The 18,693-nt window shown below is 35.7% G+C and overlaps 1 protein-coding gene across 2 annotated transcripts in view; it reads right to left on the bottom strand.

The window, feature by feature from the left end:
- The window catches only part of XPR1 (xenotropic and polytropic retrovirus receptor 1), a 194,236-nt gene that overhangs the window by 9,202 nt on the left and 166,341 nt on the right, over window positions 1-18,693 (bottom strand). For both annotated transcript variants that reach the window (XM_074308511.1, XM_074308512.1), the window contains exons 13-14: window positions 11,299-11,438; window positions 7,968-8,186 (exon numbers count right to left, since the gene is read on the bottom strand). In XM_074308511.1, coding sequence (XP_074164612.1) covers window positions 7,968-8,186; window positions 11,299-11,438 — 359 coding nt within the window. The remainder of the gene's footprint in view (window positions 1-7,967; window positions 8,187-11,298; window positions 11,439-18,693) is intronic.

Genomic DNA, 18,693 nt, shown 5'->3' with positions numbered 1-18,693 from the left:
ATTTAAATGTAAGCAATTTATCCTTGTTGAGATTCTTAAGATTGTCTGTGTTTCAATATAGCTCTGGTCTTTTCATCAAGAATTCTTGAAGTTCTTTATTTCATTAAAGATGCATTTTTCTCTCCTGTAAGAATAAGCCCATATTCTTTGTCTTTTGGAATACTGATTCAAGTTTTTTGCTTTCTAGTAGTGGCTGCTAAATCATGTGGGATCATAGCACCTTGGTAATTGAATTCTTTCTTTCTGATTGCTTGCAGTACTTTTTCTTTGACCAGAAAGTTCGGGACTTTGTCTATGATGTTCTTGGAAGTCAATTTTGGGTTTTCTTTCAAGGGGTTACTGGTGAATTCTTTTTATTTCCATTTTGCCCAACTAAAGTCCTAATTCTATAGAAAGCCTTCCCTAATCTCAATTTCAATGCTTTCCCTCTTTGAATTATTTCTGATTTTATCCTATACATAACTTGCTTTGGTCATATGTTTACATGTTGTCTCTCTCATTAGATTGTAAGCTCTTTGAGGATATAAACTCTTTTGCCTTTGAAACTTTTTTTTTTAAGGAATACTTTAAAATTAAAGTGAAGAGCAAGAGGTGATAAAAGATTTGAATCCCATTGGTAGACTTGTGATGATAGATATGATTTATAGATGCATTATTAAGATGATATAGAGCCATTATAGATATACAAGCATCAAAACTTGACAACTGAGTAAGAAAGTGGGGAGAACTGAGCATGATTAAAGTTATAAATCTCACTGGCTGGGACAATGTTAATGCTCTCTATAAAAATAGAGGAGGGCTGGGCTCGGAGGCAAAGATAATGAGTTTAGGACATATTTAATCTATGAGACATCCTGTCTGAAATGTCCAATAGTCTGTTGATGATGTACAGCTGGAGTTCAGGAGAATCACTGAGTTGAATATAAATATGGGAGTTATCTTTTACAGATAATTGAACTCATAGGACTTGATGAGCTTTTATTTTGGGTCATGGTGTTCAGTCTACTGATTCTTCAATTTTTTATCCTTGATCTGTTTTCCAGGGCAGTTATTTTAACTATGAAATAACTTATATTTTCTTCTATTTTTTTCAATCTTTTTCACCTTAATTTTTCTTATTGTCTCACACAATCATTTGCTTCTATTTGGTCCATTCTAATTTTCAAAAGTTTTCTTTTTTTGGGGCAAGGTTTTGTATCTCTTGTGTCAAGCTATTAATTCCTTTTCCAATTATTTCTTCCATAAATCACATTTCCTTCTCAGATTTTTCTCTCTAGTATTCTTATTTCATTAATGAATACTTTAAAAAAAGAAAAAGGAAAACACAAAAATAAAGTGAGAAGAACCATGAGGATATTATACACAGTAACATTAATATTGTATAAGGACCAATTGTGAGTGACTTAGCAATTCAATGATCCAGTACAATTCCTAAGAATTTATGATGAAAAATGCGATCCATCTCCAGAAAAAAGAACTGTTGAAGTCTGAACTCAGATTGAAGCATACTCTTAAAATTTTTCTTTCTTTCTTTTTTTTCTATTTATATTTTCTTTCACAACAAGACTAATATAGAAATGCACATGTGTAACCTATATCAAATCCCTTGCGGGCGGAAGGAAGGAAGGAAGGAAGGAAGGAAGGAAGGAAGGAAGGAAGGGAGAAAGAAAGAGAATTTGGAACTCAAAATTTTATAAAACAGATGTTAAAGTTACTTTTACATGTAAATGGGAAAAATAAGATATTAAATATGATGTCATTTTGTTGGTCTTAATCATTCTAGCCTTCTTTCTGATTTGAATGTGATGTTAGGGCCGGACTTGATGTACTTCTGAAGGGTAAGTCCTGTTAAACTACTGTCTTGCAGTTTTGACTATTGAATTGTTCCAACATTTAGGGGTTTACTCAGGTTGAAGACCTTTTTTTTTTCCCCTCTGAGGCTGGGGTTAAGTGACTTGCCCAGCGTCACACAGCTAGAAAGTGTTAAGTGTCTGAGAACAAATTTGAACTCAGATCCTCCTGAATTCAGGGCTAGTGCTCTATCCATTGAGCCACCTAGCTGCCCCAAGACCTTTTTGTTGATGATTTTTTTTTTTTTTGGTTTAATATTTTTTTTCTCCAATTGTAATGTAATGTAAAACTAATCCCTACTGAGAAGGCAAGCAATTCAATATGAACTATACAAGTATAGTCATGCAAAACACATTTCCACATTAATTTTGTTGTGAAAGAATACACAGTCAAAAAAAAAAAAAAACTCAAGAAAAATAAAGTTTGATAAGTATGCTTCAATCTGTATTCAGATACCATGAATTCTCTCTCTGGGGACTGAACAGCATTTTTCATCATAACTCCTTCAAAACTGTCTTGGGTCACTGTGTTGCTGAAAATAGCTAAGTCATTCACAGTTGATCATCTCACAATATTGCTATTACTTTGGACATAATACATGTCACTTTGCATCAGCTTCTGAAAGTCCAGGTTTTTCTAAAAGTATGTTGCTTATAATTTCTTATAGCACAATAATCCATCACAATTATATAACATTACAGCACAATGCCCAAATGATAGGCATTCCCTCAATTTCCAATTCTTTGTCACCAGAAAACAACAGCTATATTTTGTGTGTGTGTGTGTGTGTGTGTGTGTGTGTGTGTGTGTGTATAAAATCCTTTTCCTTTTTGTTTTTTAAATCTCTTTTACAACACAAACCTAGTAGTAGTAATATTGTATCACTTTGTATAGCTCTTTAGGCTCTACAGAATGGTTGAATCAGGTCACAGCTCCACCAGCAGTAAATTCATTCATGCCTCTTTTTCCCCACATTCCTTCCAATATTATGTGTCTTCAATCAATAGTGATTAAGAATATTTTTTCATACAATCATAGATTTAATTACTTCATTAGAAAAATGTTCTTATCTTTTGGTCATTTATCAATTGGGGAATGACTCTGATTTTTATAAATTAGGCTCAGTTCTCTATAATGTTTGAGAAATTATGCCTTTATCAGAGAAACTTGCTTCAAAATTTTTTTCATGGTTAATATTTTAAGTGTATTTCCTTCCATCCTATTTTCCTCTGTTTATTCTATTTTCTCTGTCTCCTTTTACTGTATCATTCTTCAAAAATGTTCTGCCCTCCTTTCTGTCATCCCCCCACCCTGTTCCCCTTATCTCATTTCCTTCCTACTTTCTTATAAGGTCAGATAGATTTTTCCCTCCTCTTTGAGCCAATTTCAATGCAAATAAGGTTTGCTCACTCATTCTCATCTTCCCTAACTTCTCCTCCACTGTAAATTCTTTTTCTTGCCTTTTTTATGTGATATAATTTGTCCCATTCTACCTTTTTCTTTCTCCCAGTGCATTTCTCTTACATCTTTTAATTTTATTTTTTAAAAGATATCATTCTTTCATATTCAACTCACATCTGTGTCAGGCTGGCAAGTCCTCTGCTGGAGTCAGTGCTTTCAAGAAGTATGATCTAAGGCAAAGTTTGATCTTGAGCTCTATAAGTTCTTAAACTGAGTTTTGAGTCTGAGCAACAGTAGACTGGTGCTGGACTCAATACATCATCATCAAGATGGGAAGCTCTGCTATTTCAGTGACAGAACTGGAAGTTTCACTTAGGTCTGTGATGCTGGTCCTGGCTATTTATTTGCAGGCTTCCTTCTGAGCTAGAAGCTGGAAGAGAGACCCTCTCGCACCTAAAGGTCTAAGCCATATTATTCCTACTTGCTTTCAGACGTGCTCCTTTTCAGTATACTGCCCAGGGACTTTCATCATTCTTTACCCCTTTGTGTATGGCCTCTCCTCAATCTATCTGGGATCTGTGACCAGAACTGAATTGAAGAGTGGTTGACAAAGCTTTTAGTTTGCACCTGTTCCTGGTGCCCTAGCACTTGCATATATGTCCCATGGGACACATTTTTTTTTTTTTTCCCCCACGTTGGAGTACTCTGCAGCCAGATCTCACTGGAGTGTCTATGGACCTCTCTTATCTGTCTCTGTCTGCTGATCTGGAGTAGGAAAATAATTCACTGTGACTTTTTCTTGTATTTCCATATGGAATTCAGTCTGGTATACTTTCTAGGTCTGTTTGGAGGAGTCTGGAGTAAAGCTCACTGTACTTCTTCCTACTATCTTGCCATGTTGGCTCTGCCTCTTGCTGGCACACCAGCAGATACTCAGTATAAACTAGTTGACTGATTTCCTGTGTTCCCTGTCTCAAGTTTCTCTTTTTGCTAATTTATTTTTCACATAGATGATAAAAGGCTAATCTTTTTTTCCTTTATTATTATTTTTTTTTTCTGCAGTTAAATGTAAAAACCCTTCCTGTCTTCCCAATCCTTCTCATTGAGAATGCAAGCAATTCAATATAGGTTATACATGTTTAGTCATGCAAAAATACTTCCACAATAGTCATGTAAAAGAAAACAGATCAAAAAAATCCTTAAGAAAAATAAAGTTTAAAAAAAGCATGCTTCAATCTATATTCAGATACCACCAGTTCTTTCTCTGGAGATGGATAATAACCCTTTTCATCATATGTTCTTCAGAGTTGTCTTAGATCACTGTATGGTTGAAAATAGGTCACTCACAGCTAATCACCTTACAATATAAATTGCTGTTACTTTGTATACAGTACATTTTCTAAAGGGCGATTCTTAAAGGATACTTTTTTGCTCAAAAAAAATTCCAGTGGCTTCCTATTAGTTATAGGGTAACATAGAAACTTCTTTACAATATGGCTCTAGTCTACCTTTCCAAAATATTACACACATGCACACCCTGGACCAGACAGACTGGTCTACTGGCTTTTCTTCACAGACAATATTCTATTTCCCAACTCTGTGTCTTTGTACAGATTCTGCCCTATGACTGGAATGTATTTATTCCCTCTTAACTTTTGCCTCTAGGGCCTTCCAAATAAAAGCCAGCTCTTATATGAGGACTTTCACAGTTTCATTAGATATCGAACTTTACATCTACTTGTAAGTAAACATCTTACTTATTATGATAGATAAAGTTCTTGAAGAAAAGGGTTGTTTTGCTTTATACCTTTGCATTCCTAATACTTAGCACAATGTTTAGGAAAGACTAAAGGCTTAATATATGTTTGCTGAGTGAGTACATTAACAAAATTAAGGTATCTAGGTCACTGAAAGTAGTAGTCTCATTGCGATTAAAGTAACAGATTCAATTTGGAGCAGTATGATTAAGAATCAGCAAGGAAAACAAGAGCTTATTTTAAAGAGGAGAGTCAGAATGGTAAAAGGCATGGAAAATAAATTCCTAAAGAATAGTTGAATAACTGATGTCATTTAGCACACAAAAATTAGCTATCTTCAAATATTAGCAGGCATGTCACATTGAAAGGAGAAGATGTGTTCATCCTTTGATGATCTAGAAATCAAAATTGAGACTAATGTATAGAAGTTAAGAAGCAATAGATATTGGTTTCACATGAAAGAAAATTTTCTTGAGAAAGTTTGACAAAGAGAAAACTGGGCTTTCTAGGTTGCATTTCAAGGGAGTGCACTCTATGCATCAGGAGTGTTTCAAATAGAGTCCTGAAGAATTTGTCTGTCTAGACACTCGAGAAGATTTTTTCCTGTATTGGATAGCAAGTTACACAAAAAATCCTGCAGTGTCCTTCAATTTTGATGTTCAATGATTTTGACGTAGATGGCATAGCAAGGTACGTCAGCAAGCCTGCCTCTTTTACTTATTATTGGTGAGACCTTGTATTTACTTAACTTCTATGGGCATCAGGGTCCTTGCCCAGCAAATGAGAAGATCCAAAATTATGACCCTATGATTCTATTTTAAAAGTTTGTATTATTTCCCCCAGAACCTTCTAAATTTTGAAATCAGAATATTGTGGGATTATACTGACCCCTGCTGTTGATGGGTGACAATACCACATAATTTCAAAGAGAAAGACAACTGAATTCATTTTCCTTATTTGATTCTTGTTAAATAGCACCCTGAACAATGAATTCTATTTAGCAAGTACTCCTATATAGTTTCAGAAAAATAGCCTTCATTTCTTCAGTCTTTTTTGTCCTTCTCCTTTATTCCCCAAAGGGGGCACTGCCCTCAGCTTGCTTCCAGTTGTAATTCTTTTTTATGTGCCTTCTGCTGCCTCCCCTTTTCCTCCTCAAGGAAGGAGGAATTCTTCCTTTTCAAACGGAGTTCTCCCCTTGTGCCCTAGATCTGGGCCCTTGTCCTATCAGGTATCTCTTAATTTCTTGTGTCTTCAGTCTCCAGTTCAGTAACTCCTTTTCATCTATCTACAAACAGATTTCCTCTACCCTAAAAAATAAAACCCCCAAAAGCTTTCCCTTCTTTTATGTTACTTCCCCTTCTTCTTGTATTTTTTCTTTAGCTGCCAAATTTTTTTAAAGTGACCTTTGATTGATGCCATCATTTTCTTACCACTGCACCTTCAAACCCCTTATTGTTTCCCTTTCCCAATTTTAGGGGACCTGATATTGCTAGCCCACAGATTAAATGCTTTTCTCTAAGTCCCATAAAAATGTTGAATAGTGTAGGCCCAAGCATAGATCCCTAGGGGCATTCTGCTAGAGAGCTTCTGTTAAATTGAAATGGCCCTATTCGGATCATTTTTAGTTCCAAATGACTAGTTCTAAATGTACCTAACTACTATCACTCAGCCCACACTTAATCTTGTCCAAAAGAACATCAAAAATGACCTTATCAGATTTTAAGTGAGTGTTGCAATGCTGCTAGATAGGAAACAAGGGGTATTACAACAAACTTTCTCTACTCTGAGCTTCTACTTGGAATATTTATGTTTGTGTCGCTTTCCAGGTACCACATTTTTGGAAGGACACTGGTGAAAGGATAATATTGAAAGGTCATGAAATGAGAAGCCGAGAATATTAGCTTGGAGAAAAGAGGACTTTAGGAGGGACAAGAAAGCTGTCTTCAAATACTGAAAAGACTAACACAGACAAGACTTAGCCTTGTTTTTGCTTGATTTTTAAGAAAATCTATTAGTGGAATTTAGAGAAACTTAGAGAAAGACACATTTTGGCTGGACATAAGGAAAAACTTATGAAGAATTAATGATAGCTGAAGAGAAATAAGAGGATACCCTCAACCCATGCTTTCCCAGAGAAAGGAGGTCCATAGGTGTTAGACCCTGAAATGTTTTCAGACCTTTTTTTTTTTAATGTATTGATCAATTGGACTTTTTTCCCCTTTAAAAATATTATGTGGTCTCGGGGGGGGGGGGTCAAGGGAAAGAATACTGGGGACAAACTATGAGGATGTAAATAAAGACTTATTAAAAAAAAAAAAAAAAAAAAAAAAAAAAAAAAAAAAAGAATGATTGCCCAAAATGGCTGCCTTGAGACTGAAGGCCTTCAAAAGGTAGCTACATAACTACAACTTAGGAGCATTAGAGGGGGGGTATTCTGTTCACATACAGTTAGATTAATGGATCTTTGATGTCCCTTCTAAAGCTAAGATTCTCTGACTTTAATTAGGAAGTTAACATTTATATACAAATATGTGTTGTAAGGGCATCTAAGAACACTTCAACCTTTCAGATGAATAATTCACAAGTAATTTTAATTAGTTTAGTTTCCTTTCCCCAAAACAAAGGTAGCTCAAAAGTAGATTCCAGGTCAGGTAAAAATGAACTGAACTGCCTAGTGGAGGCCTCCAAAAGGTAGTGATTTGAGTGTGCTACAGAGAAGAAGTGAACTTATGCCAAAGTTTTAATTAGGAGGTTTCTGCTATAATGAGATTTTATTATATGTATAGCCAGTATCCTTAAAGTCTTACTTTTAAGCTTTCATATTTTAAAACTGCACCAAGAATCTTGAGGCCTCCTCTGCAGAGGAGGATTTATGAAATCTCATTTTCCTAGTCTAAACATTACTTTCTGCTAGAATATAAAAGAACTAAGTACCCTGAAAATAGACATGATACATACTGAGACAGGTAAGGTCGGCGTAGTGTCAGGCTCTGGTTATACTTCCACGTCCTGGTCTTCTGACGGTTCCGCACCCCCTCCTCCTGGTCCATCATTTGCTCTAGCAGGGTTTGATCATCTGCATTCATGGGAGCTACAGAGATGTCCCGCACAGCACGAAATTCACCACAGTTGTTTAGATGTTCATTCTCCAATCGGAAGAAATTCCATACAAACCGTCTTTAAAGGGAGGGGCAGAATGAAGAAAGGAAAAAAAATTATAATGTCAAAATGTACTTCAAAAATATTTCCTCAACACATCAATCCATATCACCTTTAAAACCCCAAGTATGGAATTAGAAATCTAGTACATTTTTTAAGAACAATAAATGGTCTACAGAGCAACTAGCAAAAACTCCATACAATATTACTTTCTATACAGTAGTCCAAAGGATGAAATCAATCAGTTTTAAAGATTCATATAATCTGACATATGCAACCTTTTGAATTACCAAATTTCCATTTTTAGAAATAAAATTGAAAGTAAAAAGGGGGAGGGGATAGAAAAGAAGACAGGGAAACTCAGTTCTAAAATATCTTGGCCCCATCAGTAAAGAAATTATTTAAGATTTGCACATTTAGAAGTAATTAAAATAATTACCATTTCTATCACTAGGGAAAATGTGACAATACAGGGGAACTTGCTGGGTTTTGATTTAGAAAACCCACTGTTTTCTGAAGCATAGGACAAGGATTAATGAAGTTTTCTTAGTGTATGGAATGCATATATAACAATTATGGAAACTTCTATTTACTAAAACTTTATGGCCTTGTAAAGTGCTTTCTGCATAACAATATGGAGTAATTTTATCTCCACTTTATACATGAGGAAATTTAAGCTTTAGTTTCTTCAAGAAACATGTCTATATTACATGGTCACAACAAGTGATCAGAAGAGCTGGGACCTGACCCCAGGTCTCCTGATGGCAAGGTTAGTATAGTTTCCACTACTTTCTCTATGAAGGGAACAATGTCAGATTAGTCTTGAAAGGGCCTTTAAGGCTAGAATTAGGGGTTTATGGTTTTTAAGGAGGAGGGTGAAGTGATCAGAGGAACTGCACATCCCAGAGATTAGAACAATGCTGGGAGGGCCAGTGGCTGGAATGCAGAGGAAGCCAGGTGAAGGCGGCCTGGGTGTCCCAGAAAGGGAAAGAAGAGTCAGTGAAATGCACAGGTGGGTGAGAGCCAGAAGGGACTGGATGAGGAGGCAGGAAAGGAGACAAGAGAGGAAAGAGAGGGAACAGAACAGTTAGCATTACCGACACTGAGAGAGATGGAAGACCAGGACAGGAAAACAGACCCTGAATTCAGTCATTAGGAAGAGAATGTGGATCTTACAGCTATTTCTATAGAGTGACTAGACGACAGCATGTGAATGGAGCAAAAAGTCTGCAAGAGACAGAGCAGGACTTCAGGCCTATCTCTGAGAAGTTAGTTACCAGTGCATGATCCCGGGTTGCAAGGGGGGGGGAAGAGATGAGGGGGTAGCGATGGAGGAAGCACTGGGTCTGGAGTCAGGAAGACCAAGTTGAAATCTCCTCTCAGATACTTCCTAGCTGGGTGACCCTGGGCAAGTTACTTAGTCCTGTTTGCTTCAGATGAGGAAACTGAGGCAAACAGGACAGGACTAAGTAACTTGCCCAGGGTCACCTCCTCTGTAAAATGAGCTGGAAAAGGAAATGGCCTTCCATTTTCCAGTATCTGAGCCAAGAAAACCCCAAATAGGGTCACAAAGAATTGCCCCAACTTAAATGAATGAAGAACAACATGACCCAAATCACTTAAGTCTTCATTTCCTCTTCTGTGAAATGGGTACTTTCACTTCCCAGATCTAAAGGCTAAAGTAAAGATCAAACAAGAAGACCTGAATGCTTTGCCAACTTCAAAGTACTCCATTAATACCAATATTATTATTATTATGCTCCATTATGGAGCAGTGAGGAAAAGTTTGAAGAATAAATAACTGGTGAGAAAGTAGCAGCAGAGTGTAGAATATTCTTTTGGGAAAGAAACAAGTTTGAGGGAAAGCTTTTTTTGAAGGACTAGTGAGACCTGAGAGCATGCCTGAGGAGCCAATAGAGAGAGATGATTGAGATTAGGTATCAAAGTCAAGAGGGATGGTGAAGACAATTTGCTCTGGGATATAACCTATAATATCATTCTCAGACTACTGAAGAGAAGCTGAGGATTACTGAGAACTTTAGAGGAGCAGAGAGGAGAAATGAAGTGACTCTCCTTAGCTTCATCTCTTTGGTAAAGTAGAAGGGAGGTTCATCCACTCAAAGTAATGTGAGAAGGGATAGAGTTGAAGTTTGGAACATCTATGGCAGGTAACATGGTACAGAAATGAATAACAGTTAGCGTGAGCCCCAAAAAGGCAGAAATCTTTTATTTATAATGTAGGACTTCTTTTTTTTTTTTTTTTTTTTTTAATTTTTTATTTTATTTTATAATTATAACATTTTTTGACAGTACATATGCATGGGTAATTTTTTACAACATATAATGTAGGACTTCTAACATAAATAATATGACATCCTGAAGGGTTTTAGATAAATGTCAATAGGTTTCACTTGTCAAAGACAACTTTCTGTTATTACTGCTAATGTCTTGCTTTTCGGAAATACAAAAGACAATTTCTATTAAAATGAGTTAGTGTGTGTGTGTGTGTGTGTGTGTGTGTGTGATATATATATATATATATATATATTTTTTTTTTTTTTTTTTGGCTGAGGCAATTGGAGTTAAGTGACTTGCCCAGGAGTTAGTATTTTTTAAAAAGAAGAAAACCAAAGAAGTTTTTGTTCTCTCCATGTTCCAACCCTGGGAAGTCTGACTGAGGCTTCAAGGGTTCAGCTCTATTTGGCTGCTTGTGGAAGCTGGGTAGTGATAGAGCCAGCACTGAAGCTGGGAAGCCTAGCTGTTCAAGCCTCGCATGGGCACATGTATACTCTGTAATCCTGGGCATATGCCCTAATCTCTCTGAAGAAACTCTCTGAGACTTGAGTTGCAGTGAGGATACTCATCTGCTTTAATAGAAGGAGTTTCATCATTTGGAAGTTCCCAACAACAACTATAGGTCTAGTCACTAATTATCTTTTGTCTAATATAAAAACTAACTTTTTATCAGCATAAGCTGGAAATTCAAATTCTAATTTAGAGACATATTATTAGAAACAGCCAGTTTGTATGTCTTGAATTAGTGGTTTTCTAATTTTTTATCAAAAAAAAAAAAAGTTTTCTTCCCTGGTTAAAATAAATCTAAAAGAAAATTTTCAGTTCATTCACTTACCGAAAAACCTCAAGGGGAGCAAATACAGTAGAGATGATATCCCCAACATGAGGAGTGAGATTTAGGGTGATGACATAGATTTGGATAGTCCAAGAAAAACGCAGTATCACATCCTCAATGATGGCTGAATAATAATAGGCCTGAAATATAAGAATAAAAAGGAAATTATGATATACTTCTTACAAAGCAAAGAATAAAAAATTATATTAATTTTTTCTGCATTATACTCCACAAGGTTTTATTAAAGGTCCTCATCTCATTAGGAAGAAGAGAAAGCTGAATTTTCATTTCTAATCTGAAGCTCAATTTTACTTATAGAACCAGTAAACAAATGGTTCACATAGAGAAATTAAACCAATTTAACACATAAGCTCAAACTATAATTGCCCTTCCTCAGACAAAAAATGCTACATAGTAATCTAGAGTAAACGATTACAGAAACAATTTATGCCCAATTTATAAGATTCTACATATCCATGTAATGACTAGTTAATTCCATAAGAAATTTCCATTTATTAACTTGCTATATCCTTCTTTTATATATATATATTCTATATATACACATATATAGATAGACAGACAGATACACAATACTGAATTTGAGAATAATTAAACTAGTTTTACCTTAAACAAGAATAAAAACATTCTGATCACTTTAAGAAATTAGAACTTTTTTTCACTTCTCTAAGATTTTACTCTTTTGCCTCTCCTCTCTTTTGGGATAATTTATTATTTCTAGTACTATAACTGTTGTATGTTCAGTCTGAACTCTTTTGTACAGTACTTTTTTTAAAGAGTAGCAGCCCAGATAAATCCCTGACCATGCATATCTCAGCCTGGAAAATCTACCTCTTCCTCCATATGCCATCAGGCCAGCTTCTTTCTCCTGCCCTTTTTCCTCCTGCCTATGACTCTGACTTTCTGAATTTCATAGCACTTTAGTACTTTCCTTCTTTCTTCCTCTTGCTTTTAAGCTCCCTTTTTTGTGTCCCCTCTCCCCATTAGAATGTATCCTTGGGACAAGGACTTTTTTTCTGCTTGTTTTTGTACTCCCAGCACTTGGTGCCTGGAACCTGCTGTGCCATCATTGAAGACTGCTTGCTACACTGATTGGAAAAATGAAAGATGGGAGTTCAAATCTTGTCTCAACTCTATATGTGTGACCTTAGAGAAGTCATTTCACTGCCTGAGCTTTTGTTTCCTTCACATTAAAAGAAAAGTTTGTACCACATGGTTTCTGAGATTCCTTCCAATTCTAACTTTAACCATGCCTACAGAAAGATATAGATTAAATCATTTTATGTCAAATCTCAAGTGATTAATCAATAAGTTAATCAATAAACATTAAGCACTTTTCACTAGCAAAGAATTGATCTGGTTTGCTGAGGATACAAAGACAAAATTGTAACAATTTTTGCCCTCAAGGAGCTTACATTTTTTTGAGGAGATAAGAAGTATATACAAATACAAAGTAAAAGGAGGGAGAGTGTTAGAAGCTGGAAAGAATCAGTAAAGTTTTCATAGGGAAGTTGCATTTCCACTAAATTAAAAAAAAAAACCAAAACAGCTACTAAGAAGCACAGGTGAGACAGAAATGCATTACAAACATAGAAAGCAGTCAATGTCTAGGCAGAGAGATGAGAGATAGAAATATTATGTGTAAGAAACAACAAGAAAACTAGTTTGGATGGAGTATAGTATAAGGAAAGGGGAAACAAAGTAGACTAAAATGGAAAAATACAATATTTATACTTCAAGAACCCATGACTCCAAGTGCCCTTTTACATGATAGAGACACTGTCACAGAGAGGTGGCCAAGGCTAAAAATGTTTTCAAACATGGCTGGGATGGCTTTGAGAGCACAAACAAAATAGCCTACTGCTGGACAGGTTGCTGTGAGCACCACAGCACACACTCTATCCCAAAATCTGTTCAGGCTCACATTCATTATTCCCATGACACTATCTATCCAACTCATCTTCTGCCATCCCTTTCTCTTTCTGCCTTCAATACTTCCCAATATTAACGTCTTTTCCAGTGAATCCCGTCTTCTTCTTATGCGGCCAAAGTACTTAAGTTTCAGCTTCAGTATGTCATTCCAATGAATAGTCTGAGTTAATTTCTTTAAGTCTCCTTACTGTCTCAGGGACTCTCAAAAGTCTTCACTAGCATTACCACTTGAAAGCACAGATTCTGTGCTTCCCTTATAAGTTCAACTTGCATACTCTACATTATTAATGGAAAAATAATAACTGACACCATGGATCTTTGTTGGAAAAATAATATAAGTTTTTTTAGTGTGCTGTCCAGGTTTGCCTTAGCTTTCCTTTTAAGGAGTGAGCATCTTTTAATTTCATGACTGCAATCATCAACTGGAATGATTTTTGAGCTCAAGAATATAAAATCTGACACTATTTCCATTTCTTCTCCTATTTACCAGGAAGTGAAGGGACCACCATATGCTAAGGCCTTAGTTGTTAATTTTTTTAATATTAAGCTTCGATTTAGCTTTTACATTCTTGTATTTCACCCTTGTCAAGAAGCTTCTTATTCTTCACTTTCTGAGACTGTTGATATTTCTCCCAGCAATCTTTCTTCCAGCTTTTTATTTGTCTAGCCTGTAATCCTGCTAGGGGACAATATATAGTCTGGTTGTATTCCTTTCCCAATACTGAACCAATCAGTTCTGTTACTTCCATTGCTTACTGATTCATATGGGTTGCTTAGAAGACAAGATAAACTGGTACCAACTCCCATCTCCTTGAGAACTTGCCATAATTTGCCACCCACACTTTAAAAGGCTTTATTGTAATCAATGAAGCAGAAGTAGATGTTTTTCTGGAACTCTCTTGCTTTCTCCACTATCCAGTGAATGTTGGCAATTTGATCTCTAGTTCTTCTGCTTCTTTGAAAACCAGTCTACTCTTCTCATAATTATTGATTTACATATTGCTGAAACCCATCTTGCAGAATGTCAAGCATAACTTTAATGATTTGTAAATTGAATGCAATTGTTTGACAATTTAAACATTCTGATATTGCCCTTCTTTAAGAATGGAATGTAAGCTTCCCTTTTCTAAGTCAGTAGGCAATACTGAGTTTTCCAAATCTGCTGGCATTTTGAATGCAACACTTTAACAGCATCATCTTTTAGTATTTTAAACAGTTAAATGGGTACTCCATCACTTCCAGTAACCTTATTGTTTAACAGTGCTTCCTAGAGCCAACTTGGCTTCATTCTTCAGGATGTATGGCTATAAGTCAGTGAAAAAATGAAACATATGATCTGATGATTTTTCCTTCTTTCAATTTAATCCTAAATTCTGTAACAAGAATTTTGCAAATTACTTACAACAAGCTCATAATCTGAGCTTCTACAAAGTACATAATCAATCTTATTTCAATATTGACCATCTAGTGATATCCATGTGAAAAGCTGAAAAAAACATGCTATAACAAGAATTATCTTGATGAAATTCTATTAATCTACTCTAAGGCCAAACTTGCCTATTAGTCCAATTGTCTTTTGATTGCTTAATTTAGCATTCCAATCCCCTATGGTGAATAGGATATCTTTTTTTTTTTGATGTTCTTTCTAAAAAATGTTGTAGGTCTTCAGAGAATTGAGCAACTTTAACCTCCTTGACATCAGTGATTGGAACATAAACTTGTATTATTGCTATTATGCTGAATAGTTTGCCTTGGATTTGAATAAATATCATTTCATCGGTTCTGAGATTATACCCAAGTATTGTTTTTCTCACTCTTTTATTCACTATGAGGGCTTCTCCTTTTCTTGTAAGGGATTCTTGCCCAAAGTAGTAGATGTAACAGTCACTTGAATTTACACACACCCATTTTCACCCATTTAAGTTCAATGACATTTAAGTGTCTAAAATCTTTCCATTTCTTGTCTGATTACATCCAGCTTACCTTAGTTTATGCATTTCAGGTTCCCATGTGATACTGATCTTTCCAACACTTGACTTTCCTTTTGTCCCCAGACAGATCTACAATGTTTTGGTTTTAAACCCCTCACTTCATTCTGGAATTATCTGTAATTGTAGTGGCCTGATGCTGGCAGACAAAATCTTTTTAGCTGAGTAGACGTTGACAGAGCTCTATCCCACTGACACAACCTTGGAAAACATAGGCTCACTTCCATACTTTGCTAAGGGCTTTTATACAATCTTTATTAGTATTCACATGATTTGGTGGGGTGTAAATTAGACAAGAATCTAAAGTCAAAAAAATTTTATTACGTAAAGATTACATTTTGAGCTAAGCAGATACTGTTCTCTGTTCTCTTAGAAAGATATAGGATCATTAATTTGGGACTCCAATTTTTGTTTTGCTAGGAAGGTTCACATAAGAGATCACAGGAAAAACACTGCTAGCTTTTCAACTATTCCATTCCTGATCATGGCATGACAAGATGACATAGCCTAATAACATAATAGATAATTAAAATGAGCTTTGTTTGAACAAAGTACCTAAACATTTTATTTTATCCATTCTCACAATAATACTCAAGAGGGAGGAGGGAGAGGATGTGTATTTGTCATTTCATTAAAGGAGGGAATTCTCTGATAGGCACATTCTCTCCACTTAGAAAACAAGAGTTATCTAGGAAACTTGCCCAGGCTCACAGCAGGGTATGTTAGAGATGGGCAGTACTCAGGGCCATTCTCTAACTACATATCACACTGCCTCACATCTTCAGTAGGTACTTAAGTAGTAGCATCACTCTACAGAAAACCAAAGTTAAGGCTCAGAGACATTAAGTAACTTGCTTTAAGGTTTCTAAGCTAGCATGTAGCAAAAATGGGACTTATCTCCAAGCCTACTAGCTCGTGTCTCTTCAGCGGTCCTCAGTAATGCTGATACAATACATTTGTCTGGCAAAAAAAAAAAGACATTTAATTATCACAGCAAATTATCTCTCTAATTTGGATAAAGATAGGATTTTTTTTTCATGGCAGCCTAATTTTGTAAGTTTGGGAGTCAACATGAATTAAGTTGTTTAGAAGACGTCCAGGCAATTCTCAGGGATAATGATGAAATCACTTCATTGGTTTTAGTCATAGCAGCATAGTGGAATAGAAAGAACATTGAGAATAGAGTCAGGCAGTCAATAAATACTACTCAGTATCTACTATAAGCCAGGTTTAAAGACACAAATGTGAAAAAGACAGTTTCATAAGGAACATATAATCTAATGGGAAAAGACCACACAAAAGGTAAAAGCGGTGTTAAGAGGAAAAGGAAGATATCTAGTGTAAAGGCATTGTGGAGAAATCCAAAGAAATGCTCCTCCTGAAATAAGAGTTGGAAAAGGAGTTATTTATTCTGCCTTTCAATCAGACCTCAGATTATAAATTCTACTATTTACTATTTGTGACTGTGGACAAGTCACAACCACTCTAAACCCAGTTTCCTCTCTTAACAGAGATAATGATATTTATAATCATTGCCAAATAGGCTCCACCTCAGCAATCTCCACAACCATCTACTAATTTGTAGAAGGCAATCTGTGCTGGTGAAGGAAATATTCACACCAAAGAAACCAGAATCCTGAAACGGTGAGATAATATGTGTACCACCCAGACAACACCAGTCAGGGGTGTTGTACTTTCCCTCTAATGATCCTAAATTTTTTTTTAGTGACTGCTACTCTAATAAACATAAATGTTAACATCTACAACCTAGAAATGAGGAAAAATAACATTAGCTAACACAATGCTTAATGTTTTGACTTATAAGGTATTTTTCTTTACAATTATCCTGATTAAATTTCTTTGGATGTGATTAAGTCTTTTGGATTCTGTATTAGTTCAGCATTGGTTATATATTTCCACTTCCTATCATCTGAAAATTTAATAATAAAGTATGTCACTTATACCTTTACCTAAGGTATGAAGAAAAAAAAAAAAAAAACAAACCCAAGCAACACTGGGCCTTCATTGACTCCTAGGGAACACCACTCCTCCCTTTAGTTTTAATCTGAATTATATAATGGTCCAGGCCACATCTATGTTCTTCACAAGAATAATGTGAAAGTACCTCTCAGATTGGGTAAGATGAAAGGAAAAGATAATGATGAATGTTGGAGGGGATGTGGAAAAACTGAGATGCTAACGCATTGTTAATGGAATTGTGAACTGATCCAACCATTCTGGAAAGCCACATGGAACTATGCCCAAAGAGCTATCAAACTGCATTCTCTTTGATCCAGCAGTGTTTCTAATGGGTCTGTACCTCAAAGAGATCATAAAAGAGGGAAAAGGACCCACATGTGAAAAAAATGTTTGTGGCAGCCCTTTTTGTAGTGGCAAGAAACTGGAAAACTGAGTGGATGCCCCATCCATTGGAGAATGGTTGAATAAATTATGGTATGTGAATGTAATGGAATATTATTGTTCTATAAGGAACAATCAGCAGGATAATTTCAGAAAGGACTGAAGAGACTTACATGAACTGATATACTAAGTGAAGTAAGTAGAACCAAGTAGAACATAGCAACAATAAGATTATGCAATGATCAATTTTGATGGATGTGGCTCTTTTCAACAATGAGATGATTCAGGCCAGTTCCAATTGACTTGTAATGGAAAGAGCCACCTGCATCCAGAGAGGACTATGGGAACTGAGTGTGAATTGCAACATAAGATTTTCACTTTTTTGTTGTTTTTTGCTAGCTTTTTGTTTTCTTTCTCATTTTCCTATGTTTTTATTTGATTTTTCTTCTGTAGCATAATTGTGAAAACATGCACAGAAGAACTGCACATGTTTAACATATATTGGATTGTTTGTCATCTAAGGGAGGAGGTAGGGGGGAAATTTGAACATAGGGTTTTGCAGGGGTGTATGTTAAAAACTATCTATGCATATGTTTTTAACATAAAAAGCTTTAAATTGAAGAGAAAAAAAAAAAGAATGTAAAAGGCTACTACAACTTTGTATATGCCAGATACCGTATAAAGTGCTAACAATCTAAATGAAAGCCAAACCAGTCCCTAACCTCAAGAAATTCACATTCTAGTGGGGGGAATGGGAATAACTAATATATATAAGAGGGGATATAGGAGGGAAAGACTCTGGTATCTAGGGATGTAAGAAAGTGGATTATCCTTGAGAGATGGGTTGAAAACTTTCATAGTTACCTCTGAACAGACCATCATCAATCAATACTGAAACCCCTGACTGTATATCTCAGGCTTAAATCAATTCTTTTCTAACTGAACTTCCAAATGAAGAAGAGGAATTGAATGTCATTAGGCTCCTGTCATATGGCAAAGTACTTGGTGTTGGTTTCATTCCAGTAGAGATTTACAAGGCAAGATCAAAATCTTAATGATTAGATGGCAAGAGGAGGTGACGCCCCCAAAATCAAGG

The sequence above is a fragment of the Sminthopsis crassicaudata genome, chromosome 4 (assembly GCF_048593235.1).
Source record: "Sminthopsis crassicaudata isolate SCR6 chromosome 4, ASM4859323v1, whole genome shotgun sequence".
NCBI lineage: Eukaryota > Metazoa > Chordata > Mammalia > Dasyuromorphia > Dasyuridae > Sminthopsis > Sminthopsis crassicaudata.
The sequence above is the reverse complement of the archived record's forward strand: the minus strand, read 5'-3'. Positions and strand labels throughout refer to the sequence as shown.